This window comes from Scophthalmus maximus, chromosome 1, assembly GCF_022379125.1.
Source record: "Scophthalmus maximus strain ysfricsl-2021 chromosome 1, ASM2237912v1, whole genome shotgun sequence".
Classification (NCBI taxonomy): domain Eukaryota; kingdom Metazoa; phylum Chordata; class Actinopteri; order Pleuronectiformes; family Scophthalmidae; genus Scophthalmus; species Scophthalmus maximus.
Genome location: NC_061515.1, coordinates 20822473 through 20843354, shown reverse-complemented (window position 1 = coordinate 20843354; position 20882 = coordinate 20822473). Strand labels below are relative to the sequence as shown.

General features: G+C 44.0%; 1 protein-coding gene across 2 annotated transcripts; it reads left to right on the top strand.

The window, feature by feature from the left end:
• Positions 1 to 320: 320 nt before the first annotated feature.
• On the top strand, positions 321 to 17922 carry LOC118309027 (sodium/potassium-transporting ATPase subunit alpha-1). 2 transcript variants are annotated; one of them, XM_035631037.2, is made up of 23 exons: positions 321 to 406; positions 4995 to 5114; positions 8190 to 8249; positions 9419 to 9520; positions 9699 to 9800; positions 9906 to 10019; positions 10205 to 10339; positions 10755 to 10872; positions 11069 to 11337; positions 11420 to 11728; positions 12576 to 12710; positions 12836 to 13028; positions 13144 to 13319; positions 13461 to 13597; positions 14063 to 14213; positions 14320 to 14488; positions 14573 to 14727; positions 14843 to 14966; positions 15127 to 15272; positions 15390 to 15520; positions 15676 to 15777; positions 16576 to 16667; positions 17729 to 17922. In XM_035631037.2, exons 1-23 carry the CDS (start codon positions 356 to 358, stop codon positions 17755 to 17757), a joined length of 3120 nt encoding a protein of 1039 aa, XP_035486930.1. In that variant the 5' UTR covers positions 321 to 355; the 3' UTR covers positions 17758 to 17922. The 2 variants fall into 2 exon arrangements, with proteins under 2 accessions (XP_035486930.1, XP_035487797.1); XM_035631904.2 differs by lacking the exon at positions 321 to 406 and adding an exon at positions 4377 to 4553.
• Positions 17923 to 20882: the final 2960 nt, after the last annotated feature.

Here is a 20882-nt window from a genome sequence, read left to right as displayed (position 1 = left end):
CTTGATAATTTGTTAATTAACAATCCCATTGATGCAGGGATCAAAGGCATACACACTCCTGTGATCTAGCACACACACTCCTCTGATCTGGGATCTCATCATGAGGGTGGTGGAGGTGAACCCACTCAGATTTAGTCTTCTTTCTTCACTCATTCTCTTCTTAGGGTTTATACATAAACAGTCCAAATCCAAGAACTGGACTCCTTTGTCTGCACCCTCACCCCGAACACAGCTTTAGTGTCCTGATCCGATATCCCGGAGCGATCGTTGCCACACCTTCGGATCCACAATACATGCTCTCACAAAATTATTGTTCCTTTAGAGGTGAATCCAAAAGAACTGGTCCAGAACCTAGATGCCCAGGTCAGATGCCCCAAAGCGGAATGTGGACCGTCCAGGCCGTAAGGTCAGTCACACTACCAACCACCGAAACTCGTTGACGAGCAAGCCAGAAAGGTTACTTCCGCTGATGTTTTTAAAAGTGTTTGTTGCATGAAACAGGGAAACGACCAACTTGACGAGATATGACATCAATGTGAAAGTGATCCACGGGTGCCTTCTAGTTGTAGTAGTAGTCTTTACCCCAGCAAGGCAGCCAACGTGGTAGAATGTCTTTGTCATGTTCTGCTTGAAGCCACCTGCTCCCAAAACACAGCAAATTATATTATAAGTTTTACCCTTGAAACAAAATGTGTGCTGATTGGGGCGAGATCTCAAAGAGTCAGTGAAGAAATTATACACCCTTTCCTTTTGCTTTTTCTTTCAGGCCTGAGACAAACACCTAAGTAGGGAATTTCTAGCAAGCGTGTGAAGTCTCTCTTCAGGGGTTCTCAGCTCCAATTGCAGAAAAGGGCTTTTTTGGTTTCTGGACCGAGTCGCTCACCATGATCACATGATTTCATGTTTCCATCAGTTTGTACATATAATAGTCTTTCAAACTTTGGGAAAGTAAGTTGCTTGTGTCATCCATATCTTCCACACAATGGGGATTGTGAAGTTCAGCAGGTCTATAGATTTTCTCATTGTCCGCGAAGACAGATTCTGCTTTCCGACGCCGATGCACACGGATCTGTTTCTGTATTTTGCTCCGCAAATTGAGTGAAGCGTTGACCGTGCTGGATTATTTCCCGTGAACAAAGGCACGTTTTCCAGTTAGAGAGGTTGTTCAAGTGCAAATAAAGCTTCCTGTCTTTTGATAATTTGAGTTTTTAAAAAAAATATACGCAATAATATACCTGGCCGAACCACTTCATGGAGGAAATAGTATAAATAAGGGTTTTCAAGAAATACAAATAAAACCCAAGAGAGTATAAATAAGAATTAGTTGGTACTGTAGCAACCAAAGTCACAGGTTTAGTAGTTGAAATCTTGTGATGGCTGCTGATTGAGACAGTGGCTCTTTGTACGTGAAGGCTCCTCTGAAGGCGGAGGGACGACTTAACAAGGCTGATTTTCTCCTCACATGAACTCAAGCATTCACCCTTCCTCGCAACACTTAAGTGGATATGGAAATTAGCTCAACGACTATGATTTCGAAGTCGCTGCACCAGCATTTGTCTTTGAAACAAACCATACATGCTGTGTGTGTGTGTAGTGTGTTTGTGAACAGTAGATATTTTCCACATTGACAAATCCATCAAGTACAAAGCACGATATCATTTCACACATTTTAGCCAAAGCCAGTTCTCTAAATGTAATCTCAGTTGGTGATGCTGCAATCATCTTTCATCTCAAGCTTTATTTACCCCGTCTGTCGCTCCCTCTCTTCCTCTTTCAATCACTGCTGCACTTCCGTCAAGCGGCAAGGGAAATTTAAAGGACAAGCCCTTTCGGTTTGATAATTAGACATTTGAGAATGCCTTTGTTTCACACTCAGTCCAAAGATCATGACTTTTTTGAATACTACAAGGGCAAACCCTGCTGAGGAGTAAAACATTTACCCAAGTGCCTTTATAGAGACATTTGGCCTCGCCAGAAGGAAAATTTAAATGTCTCTTTCAGCCACAAATGTTGACGAGTTTCAGCTTGAAATTGAAAAATTTAAAACGTTGTCTTGCTACAGTGACATTCCAAAGGCCGTGTTTTTTTTACGCCTTCACGTCATACGCTGTTTATGTATGACAGAACATTGTTTGGGGTTAAACAAGAACATACACTGCATTAATTACGGGGCAGACACCCCTCCATCGGTCACAGGAGAAACTCTGTACGCACTGCAATCACTTCAGCGTGGGAGTTCGATTTCCCAAAGACTTAAACATGCTCAAGTAGGTATCCTGCAAACGCAAGTGTAAACATACATTCTCTCTGCGTGTGTGTGTCTGCGAATGCGTTTGAATAGAGGGTGTGTCTGTTTTGTTGTTGTGAAGCTTCAGAGACAGGTACTTGGAGAGAATGGGCCTTTCAGCTGCCATACAGATGCACAATGTGTCGTTCTGCGAGCCCCCATGAATTTCCAGCTGATCGTCATGAGATACTTAAACCACAAAGCAGTTTTCTCTCGGTTCCCGTTCCACCGTGTTGAACAGTTATCTGCGTGTAGATACAGCGGCCTGGGTAAAATGGAAAGAAATAGGTTTTATTTTATTTTATGGGTCAATTGTCCCCTTAAGGGGTTTCCTCAACCGCTCACCCTTTTTTTATCTCATACATCGCCGGCCCTCCTTCTCCTGGATCCATTTCCATTCCATTTTGCCGTATAGAGTCGGAGCAAATTGAACTGCACTTTACTGCCGGGCCCTGCTGCTCTGGCAGGCCTGTATACTGAAAATCGGCCACAATATGAACTTCATCGATTGTGCAAAAACCAAAACAACCGCGGATAATATCTTTCTGTCTCCTAAAAGCCACTTTTTACTTGACATTTCTATTTATTTCTACTCCTTTTTTTTTTTTACACCCCCTCCCCCCCTCCCTCTTGATACTTGCATCAGTGTCTTCCGCCGCCCTGCATGGTCTAGTCACCATAAACAGTATGAAGTTTACTACAAACACATCCAGCCAGCCAGCCCCCAAGGACAAGCCCTCCCCCTCCCCCTTGCCGGTTTCAGTTAGCAGGAAAGACGCTCCTTGGTTTCACCTCAGGGTCACAAATGTCCTCTGGTGCGGAGCTAAGGTGGCCGCCATGGCAATGTGAGATGACATTGTGAATGAGCCGAGACTCCTCAGACCAGGACAGAGGATCCTTTTGTCCCTGTGCATCACACGCACAAACACACACGTTGTTATATTTGGCAATTTTGTAGTTTTCAATCCGAAAAGAAATGACTTTCCCCGTTCAAGGGCACAGGGTGTTTCCGGAGAGCTTTCTGGCTCAACCATTCATTGAAACCCTCTCAGTTCAACTCTTTGACAGCTCAGCCTTTTCAGCTGGACAAATTAAATATGTATCTGTATCAGTGTCAGTGCTTAGCAGCAGCTGAACCTTTCCCACATTGGGACATGAAACCCAAATCTCACCTGTGCGCTCAGATTCCTTGGCACAAATTGGGTTTCTAATCTGATTTTTGTGGGGGATTTTTTTCTTTCTCAGGATGATTAACATGTAATAATCCATTAACCGCTGGTAGCAGGAAGTAGGCCAAATGATCTCAAGCTCATTCGTTGTTGCCGCACTATGAACCTCTGCTGATTACATTCCAGCGCTGCTCCTTTGGTGTTTCCAGCGGCGAAAGTTCTTTAAAATCTTTATTACAAGGTGTGGTTCCTTCTTCTTCTTTTTTTTTTTACAGGACACTTTGACCTCAGACTAAGTGGGAAAGCTAAAATGCTCGGATACCTCCCTTTGCACTCCACCGTGTTATCTTTTGTCCAACCTCTCTTTTTCCCAAGTCATCGCAGTTAAAAAACAAAAGAACAGCTTCTCACCTTTTTCTCTCTGTCTTTTGTTATTCAAATGCCTCGTTTGGCTTTTTTGGCAAACAAGTTGCCTGCAGAACTGGACTTTCACCTCTTTCTAAAGCTCTGACTTTATCTGTTATTTGTCATTCACGATTCCACTTTTATATTTCATTTGCATTCTGTAAAAGAAGCACATGCACACAGAGAGAACATGCACCGGCACAGGGATTCACTTGTGTTTCTCTGGTTTTCAAACCACCTGTTGCACGTGAAGGCAGATAAGCAACAGAAGTGACACAAGAAGGAAAGTGGTGAGAGAAAAAAACAGGGAAGTTGAGAAAGGACTACCCCTCCCCTTTCCGTCCTACTCCTCCACAGTTGCCTCCCCCTCTCCCTGTGCAACCCCCCGTCCCACCCCGGCACTACTACTCACCCGTCCAGTTTCACGCCTCCCCCCTCTCCTCTAAAAAACTCCTCCCTCCTCTCAAGGCAGGTGAGCCAGTTTCGGATATAAAGGTATTGTGTTGTGAAGCAGCCTATCTTCACTGCTCTGGGGGAGTGCGGAAGACACAGGACGCAACAGGGCTGAGCGGAGAGAGAGAGAGAGAGAGTGTGTGAGAGAGAGAGAGAGGCGGAGTAGGAAAGTTGCAATTTAAAAAAAGACAATTGGATTGACCGTTTCTCACAGTTGAATTGCAACCATGGGGCTGGGAGTAAGTAATGGAGCTTTGTCACATGTTTTTTCCCTCTGGTTGTAAGAGTCTTTATATTTACCTTAAGATTAGGCTGGTTATGTTTTTTTTTTCTTTTTGAGCTGAGACCCAGGTTTGGTCACAAGCGGTTGGTTTAAGCCTGACAGTTGTCGATTGCCTGAAGTACTTTGTACCTTAGTGTCGAAATCTGCTGCACATGCGTACAGTTTTTTTTTAACAGCTGTTGGAATTCTTGGAGCTCCTCAAACTTTGAAGTTATTCACAATCCTAGCAATGATTAGACAGTCACAGTTAGACACAGTTAGACATTTTTTGACAGCATGTTTGAACAGCAACTTTGACATTGCTCTAACAAAAGGGGAAACATCAGGTTGATCTTCCCCAACATGTGCTCAGCCTTATATTCGCAAACTAATTTTGTCTCACTTTCTGCAAATTCAGAGAGGGAAAGATGAGTACAAGCTGGCGGCGACCTCGGAGGGAGGAGGAGGTGGCGGCAAAAAAGCCAGAAAAGCCAAAGAAAAGAAGGATATGGACGACCTGAAGAAAGAAGTTGACCTGGTGAGTGCAAAAAACAGAAAGTTGAGACTGGTCTTTTGTCTTAAGCCTTGAACTGAAGGGGAACAGGTTTTAAATAATAAGACCTTGTTGTAATCCACAGCTATACCAATCCACTAGTCACTGCTCTGCCTCACACTTAACGACAGCCTCATGCAGGCCGTGTTAATACTGTTGGTCACCGTACGCCGGTGCCATTGGTCACAGTGAATGATACAGTCGCGACTGACACAAACCTCTGCTTTGATCTCACGGCGAGTCACATGAGATGTGCTGCAGCTTTTTGCCCTGCATTTCACAAAGATTGCTACTTACGCCGCAGCATCTGCAGTCACATGTTATTAAGGAATTCAGAGCTGTACTTAACTTCAAAATCACGCGTATCATAAGATTGGCTTTCAGCGCCGCAATGCTGGCCCAGAGTTTCTCTTGTCATCATATTGTTCCATAAAATTACATATGAGCTAGGAGACAATTTTAACTTACACTTTTTTTTTTGCTTTTCAATTGGCTGGGCAGGTTTGTTTAATCTCAAACCACAGTCGCAAAGATTCCACACTATCGTCACTATCAAACTCAGCTCCCGGTGGCTGCACACAGGACATTTGCAGAGCTGAAAAAGTTGCGAACATGAAGAGTTTTTTGGTTTTGAAATGTCACATGTCTATTCGCAGCTGACCAGTTTTCCACTAGTGTCAGCTTTTTTTTCTCAGTCTGAATCTGAGGTCATTTCCCAAGGTCGGCGAGGCCCTCGCTTTGAGTGCATCCCCAAGTCAACCAGGCGAAAAAAGGGCTGACGAATAGTTTCACACCACCAACTCTGTTTAAATGTGGCATCTTTTCAGGCAGACGTTAAGAAAAAAAAAAGTTATTAGTTATTAAGTGTTGTTAAGGTTTCATCTGTAAGTATATTCTTGTGGGAGACGTTCGCCACAAATGTTGTTACTTCTGCATTTGTCCTTAAACAATGTTTTCTTAAAAAGACAGAGCACCTGCTTACCTTTGTGTGATCGTGTCCTTGACAAGGTCAGGTTACAAGGAGGCAGATTCACGACTCATGTTCACCCTCAAAGCACTAATAAGACATTAGACAATGTTAACAATTTGACGCAATATTAATAATTTTAGATTTTCTGTAATTTTGCTGTATGATGTATTGGAGATGTATGCACTGCCCAATGACTTTCACAAGGTCATTAAACATACACGGATGCTGTTAAGTTTCTTGAGAATGTGCTGTGTTTCTGAAGAAACTTTCCAAAAACTACATTCTTAATGGAATAAGAAAATCATATGGCTTTTTAAAAAAAAAAATTAGTATCTGCTACACTCTACCCAATGTCACACCGCAGGTCACAGAGTGCTGCAGGTTATGAGGTAATAAAAGTCCAGTCTAGGTGACATATTAATGATTATTGTCCCGCATGCGTCTCGACTGGATCTCAAAGTCCTGCCGCCGCTGAAGGACATCTCAATGCCACAGCAACCATATCACTTGTCTGCCACAACCTCCCCAACTAAGCATATCATTTACTGCAATTAACAGCAGGCGTTGTCACTAATATGCCCCCATACTGTCAGAAGTGCAACAATTCAGAAAGTTAAAAAAAGAAAAAAGTTTGACCTTGGGTGCACAAAATGGGCAATGGTGATTTACTGTCATGCATTTATAATCCACAGGTTTCAGATGTGAGCTGTGGTTGAAGGATTATAACCAAGTGGGCAGTAGTGAAACAGTAGTAAGAGTGGAGGTGGGCCCATGAGGCGGACATGTTAATGATTATTGCACCATCATACTTGTATCGTCACATTATTACCTGAGGCATCAAAGTCCACTTTAAGACAATAGAAACAGTTTCCATGGCAACATGAAGCAAAGCGGCAAAGTCCAACAGCAAATCCTTAAATATAGATGTGTTATTTGATTTGACCGATTGGTGTCCAGAATGTATTTCTTTAACTCAAGTCAGGGTTGTGTATGGTTGTGTTTATGAGGCGGAGAATCAGAATTAAAAAGCCAGTGAAGAAATTTTGGTCTGCAGGCTTCAAAAGAACAATGACTGTTAAAAAAACAGTAAAAAAAAAAAAAAAAGCAGCAGTAGGTTGAAGGATATGATAACACATTATGCATGGTACATTTGGTACGGAGCACTTTGCTGGCTTAATATAATGCAAAAACTGTGTCGGTTGTGACACCCTTTTTCTGAATGCACGCCAACATAAAGGGACTTAGTTTGCCCTCTTAAAGCCAAGAAACATTGCATTTCCTACAGTCAAAAGACTGAAATGCAGTTGTAAGATTTTATTTATTTTTTTGGCTGACTGGAACATTCAACTTAATTTAGGTCAGAGGGAACTTGCACTAGATAACATGACTTAACAGGGCTATATCAAAACTAATGGAAACATTAAATCTGTTCAGAGATCTAGCAGGCTGCACAACTTGTATTCCATTTTATGGACAATTAAGATTACTATTCCCGTACAACAGGAGTTTTATTTGAGGTTTGCTCCTCACCACAGAAAAATACCCAGTGTGGGCATCTTTACTTGGGTTTTCCGCTCGATTGCATTTTGTGCAAAGATTACAGCACAGTGCAACACTTTGTTGTTCCGCGGCAGAACAAAATGGAAGGTGGGAGTCCGATATTATTGCAGATCGTCCAATCGACATTGGAAGGATCTCTTTTCATTCACCGGCTGTGGGCGTTATTCAGAAAAAACTCTGTGTGGGCCGCTCTCTTTCACTTCGAAATAAAGAGATCTCTGCCGGATGAGCAACCTCACCCACTAAGTCAGATCAAATCTTCCATGTAATTCATTTGAATCCATATTGTTGGCTGATTTTAAAGTCGTACTGTTTGGACGTGCATGCGTCCACAACCCTGATTGGGCGGCTGAATTTTTGCCTCATTTCTTTATGTTCCCTGTGTCCCTGTGTCCCACATGGCAGGACATGTTTTAAGCTTTAAAGGAGATAATATCTGCAGTATTAACATCTCTTTTCTCTCTCTCTCTCTCTCTCTCTCTCTCTCTCTCTCTCTCTCTCTCTCTCTCTCTCTCTCTCTCTGTTTCTAGGATGATCACAAGTTGACCTTGGATGAACTTCACCGAAAATATGGAACTGATCTAAGCAGGGTAAGCGATCTGCACGTTTGTTGTTTGAGCTTGTGTGTGTTTGTGCGTCAGAGTCATAGTAACTCACTGACACGCACAGAGGCAGCTAATCCCAACAGGCAGAGGAGGACCTTGGAGTACCCGCCAAGGTCAAGAGCACATAACTGCAGACCTACAAAGAAACACATATATGGGATATTTTGTCTTGTATTAATCTCCCAGTTTATTGTTGTATCTCGGAGCAGTGCAGACGAAGATTAAGCGGCACGTAGAACTTTTTAAAGCATCAGTCTAACCAAAATACAAATATATTTTCTTTTCTATCGAGTGGCATCTAGTGTAAATAGTGTTTGTTTCTTCCTCCACGGCGCCACAATTTACAGTGCAGAAAAGTGACATTATTAGCATTGATAAGCAACAGTTTTGAACCCGACCTGCGAGCGAGGAAAGCACTTCTCTAAATATCAATGAGGTCTAAAGTTAGAAAGTTGTTCTAAGCAAGATTAAAATTGGCCAAAGGGGAACCTGGATCAGCCAGAGAACCTGGAACATTTGTCTCTGGAAATATCAATTCATTCTATATTTTAATTTGTTTATCCAAGCTGTGTGGCAGAAATCCTACAGGCGGATATTACAAAAAAAGTTTCCACCCCTTGACCTTGTGTGATGCACGCACTGTTCATCAATAGCAGACACAGAGCCCAGCATCCCGTCTCACAATGTTATCACTGTTTTCCTATCGCAAAGTGGTGATTTACCACAAGCTTTATTTTTTACTGTCTAATTACACAGAGGAGGCTGTAATCATCAGATTACTGAGGTCTTTCTCCTTTTTTTTCTTTCAGCCAAACTTTAACCCTCATAAAGTGTTTGCGGTGTACCTATCCAATAGCAAAAATAAGAATAAAAACAGGGAACATGTTGCTAAGCCTTGTCCTTTATCAAGTTTTCCTCCATTGAACAAGGACAACGGTATTTTTATTGAACCGAGGCAAAAAAAAAAAAACTGGAATGACAGGTTTTTCCTCTTATGATTCTCCTCAGTTTACACAGTTACTGTATGGCTGGCTCCTCTTCTATCTTGTTCTTTCTGTCTCTGAGCCTGTTGTCGGGATAGCATGTGTTTGTACCCAACATACACAGTTTAACATTTATTTTTCTTTCTTTTGTGTGTGTGTGTCTCTTTTCAGGGTCTTTCCTCCTCCAGAGCAAAAGAGATCCTCGCCCGAGACGGCCCAAACGCCCTCACGCCCCCGCCCACGACGCCGGAATGGGTGAAGTTCTGCAGACAGGTAAAAGTCTCTTCTTGTCTTAAAAGTTCACAGTTGGGAAGTGTCATATTATCCATGCAAAACAACGATATAAAACAACGCCAAGGATATTTTGAATATTCATACTTTTTGGAAATGCAAATGCATTCAGATCCTTTTGAGTCTTGAAAGGTGACATGTCCTTCTGTTTGGTTTCCAGCTGTTTGGCGGTTTCTCCATGCTGCTGTGGATCGGCGCCATCCTCTGCTTCCTTGCTTACGGTATCCAGGCTGCCTCAGAAGACGAACCTGCAAACGACAATGTAAGGGGGCCTTTGTTAGCGTATGATGTTTAAATCTTATCTGCTGATAAAGAGTTCCGACCGCCACGGATAAATTAAATGACAATCTTTTCTCCCCCCCGCCAGTTGTACCTGGGTGTGGTGCTTTCCGCTGTTGTCATCATCACTGGTTGCTTCTCCTACTACCAAGAGGCCAAGAGCTCCAAGATCATGGACTCATTCAAGAACCTGGTCCCACAGGTGAATTTTTTATTTCTATTTTTATTAAAAGCCAATTTAGTTGCAGCACCCCCCCCCCCCCAAAAAAAACCCCAACAAATTTCCTATTTTATAATTTCCAGTGGCTCAAAAATGTTATGTTCCTTCATAGAAAGTGTAATAATGTTCACAAATTGCCCTAAATGATTTTGCCTTTGGTATTGAAGCAAGCCCTGGTCCTCCGTGACGGTGAGAAGAAGAGCATCAACGCCGAGGAGGTGGTGGTAGGCGACCTGGTGGAGGTGAAAGGTGGAGACAGGATCCCTGCTGATCTGCGAGTCATCTCCGCCCACGGCTGCAAGGTCTGCACCTTTAAATGTCACCTCACAGACCTGCTTTTTGGGCAGCAGTTAGACTGGACTTGATGACCTTTTTTTGAGTATTAACACTGGTGAAGTGGACACTAAGACAAAAGAAATCATGATTAACTCAGGAACCCCCTCCGTCTGTAAATTGTGGTTAAAGTTGCTCAACATGTGATGGGAAATCCAGTGTTTGACAGATGTGGTTAACTGTAAGAACATCAGTTTGCCTCCTCCTGACCTAACCCTATCCTAACCCTTTTATTTTATTTGACTCATCACGCAGACCTCCTCACATTTGTTCATTTAATTCAATTTCTGTTCACAAAATCGTTAAGTTCATCTTTCCTCCTTGTGTCATCTCCGCAGATTGTCTTTGTAATTTCATTCTTGCTTTGTTTTTTTCTGCCCTCAGGTGGACAACTCCTCACTGACTGGCGAATCGGAGCCCCAGACTCGTACTCCTGACTTCTCCAACGACAACCCGCTCGAGACCAGGAACATCGCTTTCTTCTCAACCAACTGTGTTGAAGGTAAACAACTTGTGGTTGACACCAAAACCACAGGGATAACATTGATTTATTTACAGTAAACTTTGTTTTTTTCCTGCTTTTTTTCAGTTTCAAAAAGTTGCAAAAGCAGCTTTTGTAACTAACTTAAGTAAAGACGTTCAACCAAAGTTACCAAGTATTATGTAATCGGAAGATTTCTTGTTTCCTCATCTATAAGGTACTGCCAGAGGAGTCGTCATCAACACTGGAGACCGCACCGTCATGGGTCGTATCGCCTGCCTGGCTTCTAGTCTGGATGGCGGCAAAACTCCCATCGCCAAGGAGATCGAACATTTTATCCACATCATCACCGGCGTGGCCGTCTTCCTAGGTGTTTCTTTCTTCGTCCTCTCACTCATCCTTGGGTATGGCTGGCTGGAGGCCGTCATCTTCCTCATCGGTATCATTGTCGCCAACGTGCCCGAAGGTCTCCTGGCGACTGTCACCGTGAGTCCCGGTGGTTATTGTCTATTAAATGTTCAACTGTGGATCCAAAAAGGTTCTTAACTAACCCGAGCCACCCCTCTAGGTGTGTCTGACCCTGACCGCGAAGCGCATGGCCAAGAAGAACTGCCTGGTGAAGAACTTGGAAGCCGTGGAGACCCTGGGCTCCACCTCCACCATCTGCTCCGACAAGACAGGCACCCTGACCCAGAACAGGATGACCGTCGCCCACATGTGGTTCGACAACCAGATCCACGAGGCCGACACCACCGAGAACCAGAGCGGCGCCTCCTTCGACAGGAGCTCATCCACCTGGGCCGCCCTCGCCAGGATCGCCGGACTTTGCAACCGCGCCGTCTTCCTGGCTGACCAGAGCAACGTTCCCATTCTGAAGGTAAAAAAATTGATTGAATCTTCTCTAGTTTACTCACTCTGAACTCCAAAAGTCTTAACCATCCTCAATTGCCGGATGAATTTATTAAAATTGACTCTCGGTGTAACACCATCTCTTTTTCCAGGTCGTAAACAAGCACAGATATGAATTTAACCTCGTTTTTGTTCATGGAATATTGTTTCCTCCTTAAAACATGTTGAAGTGAATACTGTTACTCGGCGAAACGTGAAACGCAGGCACTGTGTGGGAGGTGTCTTGGCATCACGACTTGGCATTGAACTTTTTGGATGCAGCAAAATGCCAATGCAGCCAAACTGCACTCAACAAATCTTTATTAAAAAACACTATTGTTGAATTAATTTTTGGTGTCATTGCAGGAGATGGCCAGAATGACCCATTGATTTATTTCTCGAGAACTGGCAAATATATATTTCTATTTCGGTGTGGGAAGAAATAAAGGAGGCATGTGAAGCTTTTGTTGCATAATAGTGCATCAAGTATTGATGATATTAATTAAAAATCCATTCACTGTTTGTCAAATGTTCATATGGTGTTGTGGAGTAGATCACTGATATATAAGATGATTGAAATTGATTTAGATCATCTATATCATTCATAGAGGCGGATGTTTTCAAACCCTTGGAGGCTAATATCATACAAATCTTCTGTAAATCTCCTGTAGCTATTGTTGTCTTGTACAAAATGATGTCCCTTCCAGTAGAAATTCAGAAAATCAGTGTTTAGGGTTTAGTTGTTCTCTTTGGTTCGGGGCTTATGAAATGTTTTCCTGTCATCCACAATTTGGGGCCAAACCCAATAATCCAAAACGTTTCTCTATCATCAACAGAGAGATGTTGCCGGCGACGCCTCAGAAGCTGCCTTGCTGAAGTGCATTGAGCTGTGCTGCGGATCCGTCGGTGGCATGCGAGACAAATACTATAAGGTCACAGAGATCCCCTTCAACTCCACCAACAAATACCAGGTAAACTACCCTCGCAGTTTCCAGTGCAGATGAAAAACAAGCGAGCATCACATTGTCAGATGACGTTTGTTGAAGGAAATGTTGATTTTGTTTTTTTGAAATTCAAATGTCCTTTTGTCCCGCAGCTCTCCATCCACAAGAACGCCACTCCCGGGGAGTCAAAGCACCTACTGGTGATGAAGGGAGCCCCAGAGAGGATCCTGGACCGCTGCTCCACCATCTTGTTGCAGGGCAAAGAGCAGCCGCTGGATGATGAGATGAAAGACGCTTTCCAGAACGCCTACGTGGAGCTGGGGGGACTTGGAGAGAGAGTGCTGGGTACAACATGGCTGCTATCTAAAGCTATAGCCTTATACAGTACCTGAAATGAGTCGGTGAAGAAAAAAAGGAATCCGTGAACTCCTGATGAGCATTTTCTTTCTGTCTTATTCAGGCTTCTGCCACTTCCACCTGCCCGATGACCAGTTCCCAGAGGGCTTCGCTTTCGACACAGAGGAGGTGAACTTCCCCACGGAGAAACTGTGCTTCATCGGCCTCATGTCCATGATCGACCCTCCGCGTGCCGCTGTGCCCGATGCTGTCGGCAAATGCAGGAGTGCCGGAATCAAGGTATGACACTGTAGTTCTTTTACTGGATGAGAGAAGCCTGCAGCTGTAGACATGACATGAGCAAAAAGAAGTGTGTGTTAAACTCAACACAAAGATCTATAAGTAAAAAAAATAATTTCTCCCCTCTTCCTTCCCTCTCAGGTTATCATGGTCACAGGTGACCATCCAATCACAGCCAAGGCCATCGCTAAGGGTGTGGGCATCATTTCTGAAGGCAACGAGACTGTTGAAGACATCGCTGCCCGTCTGAACGTCCCAATTTCAGAGGTCAACCCCAGGTCTGTGCTCCCACCCAGGGGTCTGGGTTTTATAGAGTCTTCCCCCAATTTGTACCTATTGCCAGAACCAATAATGCAAAATTGGATCAGCGCTGGCTAAGGATGCCCTGCTGGTCTGCTCAGACAAAAAGGCTTTTACCATTAATTAATTCACTGCAGACAAATAAATCTTGTTGTGGCTCTGGATTGGTGACTTTACTGTTTTCTACATCGGGAACGTCAGTCAGTCATCCTGGGCAACATTGTCATCCAGGCTATTCCCGATAACTGATGAGAAAATCTTTCTTGTCTGTCCAAAATATATCACAATACTGTGTCGTGGCACTAAAAATATATCCTCTGCTGAGGATGCATTCAATTATTGTAGCTGATGCCGCGTGGAATTTCCTGTTCGCCCTGATCATCCACATGCTCAGCTTCCCTCTCAGAAACAGGATGGTGGTACTGACTTGATTTCCTCTCCAGGGATGCCAAGGCCTGCGTGGTACACGGCGGCGAGCTGAAGGACATGACCGCAGAGAGCCTCGACGACGTGCTGAAATACCACACGGAAATCGTCTTTGCCCGAACATCGCCTCAGCAGAAGCTGATCATTGTGGAGGGTTGCCAGAGACAGGTATTTAAAACATTTCTTAAGAGGCAGAAGGATTGAAATCTTTCAGAAATGTCTGTTTTCATCCAACCGGACGGTTTGAACGCTGATTAAAGCATTTTCTCGGCAGGGTGCCATCGTGGCCGTGACAGGTGATGGTGTGAATGACTCTCCTGCTCTGAAGAAGGCTGACATTGGTGTTGCCATGGGGATCGCCGGGTCTGATGTGTCTAAGCAGGCCGCTGACATGATCCTGCTGGACGACAACTTTGCCTCCATTGTTACCGGTGTGGAAGAAGGTGAGACTCGCACCAACACTGTAACAACTCAATTTTTTTTAATCACTATTCCCTGCATTATTATTTCCTGAATTGCTTTGTCAGGCCGTCTGATCTTTGACAACCTGAAGAAGTCCATCGCTTACACTCTGACCAGCAACATCCCTGAGATCTCACCCTTCCTCCTCTTCATCATCGCCAACATCCCTCTGCCCCTGGGAACCGTCACCATCCTCTGTATCGACCTGGGAACTGACATGGTGAGCTCTTGGACTTGAAGCCGCCGCAGATCATCTTGTCACTTGACAACACGGGAGCTTTTTCATCACGAGAAAGTCTTTTCTCATTTTCGTCTTCGCTTGCTTTTTCTCCCAGGTCCCGGCCATCTCCCTGGCTTACGAAGAAGCCGAGAGCGACATCATGAAGAGGCAGCCCAGAAACCCCAAAACAGACAAACTGGTGAACGAGAGGCTCATCAGCATCGCCTACGGACAGATCGGTAAGTGTACCTAATGATATTATGGTAATCAATCATAATTTATCTTTCTATCTTGCGTGCACTGCTTGTCTCAGAGATGATTGTCATTATTTGGCACTTATTTCTAATAATTTAGAACTCTCTAAAGTTTAACTTCTCTTCTCCTCTTCTGCGCTGTTAGGTATGATGCAGGCCACAGCTGGGTTCTTCACATATTTCGTCATCCTGGCTGAAAATGGCTTCCTCCCCATGGACCTGTTGGGGATCAGAGTGCACTGGGACGACAAGATGGTAAACGACCTGGAAGACAGCTACGGGCAGCAGTGGGTCAGTGACGATTGTTGATCATAAGCAGAAATTCTTAAGCAAAACTAAACGTCTCATTCAGATATCAATGGAAGAGAAGTGGAGCTGAGTTGTTTTTTCATTTTCCTTTCAACGCAGACATATGAGCGCAGAAAGATTGTAGAGTTCACCTGCCACACGGCGTTCTTCGCCAGCATTGTGGTCGTCCAGTGGGCTGATCTGATCATCTGCAAGACCAGGAGGAACTCAATCATTCAGCAAGGAATGAAGTACGTACACATGGCAACATATAAGACAGGGGACTGTTTGATGGTTCACTTGAGACTTGAGATCGTAGCATTAATCACACTGAAGAATGCTCTTTAAGTTAATACGGATATAAGTTATTGATCAAATTGTTTGTTTGTTCTTTTTGCTTCCGCAGGAACCGCATCCTCATCTTCGGGCTGTTTGAGGAGACAGCTCTGGCAGCTTTCCTGTCATACTGCCCCGGCATGGATGTTGCCCTCAGAATGTACCCCCTCAAGTGAGTAGAACACACTTACAATATTTTTCATTCATATATATATATATTCAAAAGATACTTTTTCATGCAGGGAAAAGTATCTACAATCTGTCATCTTTTATCGACTGATTTTGTCGCTGGTATGGTCTTATCTATGAATGTCTGATTTCAGTTGATGTATACATGAGCATATTTTTTTTAGTTAATTTATCAATATCTGTATTATCTTATTCAAAAAGATGGATATTATCCAGTGTCCCTGTTCATTTCTCGTCCGATTCAAAATGAAGTACGAGATTGACAGAAAATCTAGTAGAGCAACAGAAACCTCACAGTACTTTTAAAACATATTGCTGCACAATTTTAATTTTAATTTTTACATATGAAGAGAGTGCTTTCTTCCGATTCACTTAAGAAAGCACCTGTTGTTATTATCGATCCGTGTGACGATGACATTTCTAGCGTACATGTCAGTAAAACCTACCGGAAAGTGGCTCACGTGTTGGAGAAACTAAAGAGCATCAAGTAGAAAGAGTAGAAGAGCTCTGCCAGGTTTTTGAACAGTTTCATTGTCAGTCAGCAGAGATTTAAACAGCGTACGTCCTCGGCCTGGTTCGGCCTCGTTGTACTTTTTTAATTTAAAAGCTTTTCATGTGCTCTCAGCGAAACTTCCGCCAACCATAATGAATTAAAGCTCTCTGTACCTGTATTACTCACCAACCTCTCAAACAGGCCTGGAGGAGTGCTCTCACACTTGTTGTCACAGTTCCAGTTGTGACTCAGTCTCACAATGTCTTTCTGTTCATCCCTGTACCTTAGGCCATGTTGGTGGTTCTGTGCCTTCCCCTACTCCCTCCTAATCTTCCTGTACGATGAAGGCAGAAGATATATACTCAGACGCAACCCAGGCGGTAAGACCTTTACTGACTGATTTTTATTTATTTTTTTGCTTTTGTGGGGACACATGTCTGCCTCTGTTCTTTGGAGGTGAATGAAAAGGGAAAAAATACGGGTGTATTTGAGTTTAGTATTAGTGCTGTAAGTCCCCCGATGTGTGTGTGTGACCTATGGGGGATGACAGGGCCCAGTGGGATTTGAAGCCTCAACCCTGCCATTGTTAATGCCTCGTTCCACCCACAGAGCTGAGCAGCACCTGCCCATAGGGCTGGATCTGATGTGGCTGTGTGTGGCTGTGTGTGGCTGTGTGTGTGTGTGTGTGTGTGTGTGTGTGTGTGTGTGTGTGTGTGTGTGTGTGTGTGTGTGTGTGTGTGTGTGTGTGTGTGTGTGTGTGTGTGTGTGTGTGTGTGTGTGTGTGTGTGTGTGTGTGTGTGTGTGTGTGTGTGTGTGTGTGTGTGTGTGTGGAGAGAGAGATAGTCTGCTACAGCTGAGCAGCACAGATCAGTGAACATCTCATTGCCTATCCATGGTGAATAATGTGTTAGTGTCAGACACAGAGAACAAGCTTTAACTGACAGTTTCAAACAGATTCTGTATTTCATGAAAGAAATTGAAAAGAAAAAAAACAGGTTTACATGTTTTAGGCTTTTTTTTTTTAAATTTGAGATGTGATATGTTTCCTTTGTGTGCAAGGCCCAAAGCTAACTAGCTAACTGTCCTCCAGATTATTTTTAACCCCGCGCTAATTGGATTTCCTCACTTGGTCTCAAAAGTGATTCAAGCCCAGGATTTTTTCCCCCTTATTCAAGACACTGTAATAAGGGCCTCAAGGATGATATTGTCAACTCAGGAGCAACTGTGTGACAAAAAATGTCTCAAGTTATTTGCTCTAAACTCAGGAAGTGGTTGTCAGACAACATGAGGGATGATATCACCCTTGCAGCCACATGTTATAGCCTTCTTTTCTTTTTCATTTGACTTGTTTGAATTTAGACCCCAAATGTGAGGCGGAACATCCTCACACACACACACACAAAAAAAAACAACCTCTAATTTTGTCTCCTTTGGTTTCTAGGTTGGGTTGAACAGGAGACATACTACTGAGTCAACACGACACATTCACGGAGGGAGCGGTCAGTGTTTCCACGTTATTTACTGCCGTGTTACACACGTGTCTGACACAGTCGGACCCCAAGAAAACACAAAACACTGATAATTTAATATGTTAATGTATTTCATTCGCAATAAAAACACTTCTGTACCATTGTACACCTAGGCTGCTTGGAAGTTTTTTTTTTTTTCCTCTTTGCACACACTCCTCTGACACATAAGAATTGAGTTCCGGCGGGACCCGACGCAGGGTGTTGTTTCAAGGTTCAATAGATACAGTGTGTACCTGTGAGTCAGGTCCGCTGACCCATGAAGCAAGATTATCCACCTCAGCAGTCCCTAAACTTTGGCTCTGGGGTCAAACGCGACGAGTGGCGCCGCACATACCAAACACACACTGACTCGCAGGACGGTTAAAATGTTTGTTTTTTTGCACTTGCAGAGTGTGCCGAAAACAGGAAATTAAATCAAACCGGATTTGTTGCTGATTAAAGTGAATAAACTGGTCGCCAGAATCAAAAGCAGTGAATTTCCTGTTGATTGACTAATCAACTAATTTGCTAATCATGTCAGTGTTATCTGGTTCTACGTTAGATTTTACCTTTTTTTAACCTGTTTTCCTAATCTTATTCCCTCCATATATTAAGGAAAGAGCAGGTCAGATCGGTGTATGTGTGCATTATCTCAAGAGCCTCAGTGGTGTTTGCAGTGGATTGCTCTGTTGACGACTAAAACAAAGAGGCCCCTCAGTGAAAATTAAACACTCTAGTGTTATCTACGTGCTGTTTACCCAGGTCATTATGAATTTCCCCTTCTCGCTCAACTCCTCGTAATGGGTGTGTTTGTGTGTGTGTGTGTGCGCGCGCACGCGCATTATCCCATCATCAAACGTACCTGAAGATTGCCAGCTTCACACATTCGGGCAAAAACACTTGTATCTCGGATTATTGACGTATAATTGTGTTTTCATTAGTGAAGCTGCCTAGTTTTGGCTGAACGAATGAATGGATTGATGAACGCCTCAAGCAGCCCAAATCAGGTTTTTCCTCCTTCCAACTTCCCAGGTGATTCCGTATGCAGCAGACGGAGCTAGTGTTAGACAGACAAACAAAAGGAAGATGAAAAAGAAGGAAAGGGAGAAAGAGAATGAGGGTGTGGGTGATGGATGGTGAGAAAAGTAAATCGTTGTGACGCGGGAGAAGGAAGTGTCAAAGACGGAGAACAACAACTATTTGCGTCTTGTTGCGCACATTGTCGAGGCGTAATTCATCACCTCACCGTGGGTTGGATGCATAAACTGTGTTGTCGTGAGCTGCTACGCTAATATTTTTTCTGTAAACCGTGATGCCGATAAAGCAATTTAGATGAGATGAACCGAGAGGAGGAGATATAGCGATCGAACGAGAGACGGAGACAGACAGAGATGCACATTATCATGCCTTCATCCTCCGTTCACAAGCAGGGCCCCAGAATGTGCCTGTTGCTATGGCAACTCATTTGAGAGCCCTCTCTCTTTCTCTCTCTCTCTTCAACATCTAAATAAAATCTAGGCTATTTATAGAACAACACTGGCAAACACGCGACCAGCGCCGATCGCACAGAAATGAATGCAAACGCGCTCACCAAAACAAAAACACTGTATTTGCCTGGCGCATGTCTACACACCTACACGTGCAGTATGGGCACACACACGCACACGTATGCCTCCTCCACAAATCCAGGGGCTTGCTCGCCTTGTTCCCATCTGTTTATTAGGGTCCATCTGTGGTTTTTGTTTGTCTACTTACCCCGACTGTGTCCATTCTGTGTTTGTAGGAAAAAAGCCAAAGAGGAATGCCTCGCTGCTGAAATCTCCCCGCCGCTGTTTGATCTGTCTCGGGTTTATCTTGTCAGGTGGTGCAGAGTGCTCTTCAGGCCAACTGATAAGGTCTATTAGAATACACAGGGAGCCAGGCAGTGAGTGACACAGTCTGCCTATCCATCAGGATACAATAGCTCCCCAATGGTGGGCTCACGCTGCCTGTCCAGGTCTTACTCCGTGGCTGAGGAGGTAGCTTTCAAAAATGTCACAGTGCTGGGAGTTTGTCACATTTGGGCCAAAACCAGGATCATAAAATTGAGGTTTCTCATTGCTGTTACTGCGAGAAGCATTGCTCGCTGTACACGCAAGAAGACGCGGCACAATGTTGCTGATTTCAGGGGCACAGATCCGGGGATGAAAGACTAAATCTCTCGTTTGTGTTGTGGGATGGAAGGTTTTTTGTTAGGGAGCTCCTGGAACAGATGCAAATGGACCATAAGAGTGTTTGCTGCTGCCGGGGATACGGCACAGCCAGACTCGCTAACGCGGCCGCAACTTGACAGTCAGCAGGGTCTCCACATGGAAGCATCTCCACAGTGGGCATGGGGTCATGGAGCATCCTGGAGCCAGCAGGGGACAGTGGAGACAGGGAGTTAAGGGGCGGGTGGGGAATTTCAACCAGCACTTCTGTCGGTATCATGAAACAACTAAACACATTCTTTCATTTTCTTCCGCAATACGACCAAAACACACGGCTGACATGGCGAGGCACTAATCGGGTATGTGACACCACGAGCAATGCTTCTACAGCGACACAATGGCTCATGGTGCTGCACTTTAGGAGCAGAGGGTTCAGAAGTTGCCCGTCCGCTATCAGCAAAACAACCTTGTCTAAGCAGCATGGAAAAGGAGATGTCGGTCTGTGTGTGTGTGTGTGTGCGTGTGTCTGTGGCAGAGTAGGGTGTGGGGGTGGTGGGCCTCTTTTCACAGCAGAGCATTCATGCTGGAGGTACACTTGTTTTTGACTATGCACTTGATGATGGCTGCCTTGCGTACGCTTGCGTCTGTTTGAAGCTCAACAGTTGGGGCAGAATTAACATTTTAAGCCAATAGACCAAGAGAGAAACAGAACTTAATTAATTAATTTTTATTTGAAAAAGCAGTAACCTACTTCAGTGCTGCCATTTTATTTGTTTACAATTTCCGCTATGTGGTTAAAAAGCAGGTGGCCTATATAGCTGGGCCTTTAAAGGAATAGTCTCACATTCCGTGAGCTCGCTTTCTTTGCCTTGTTGGCGAGTTTTATCATGAGAAGCAG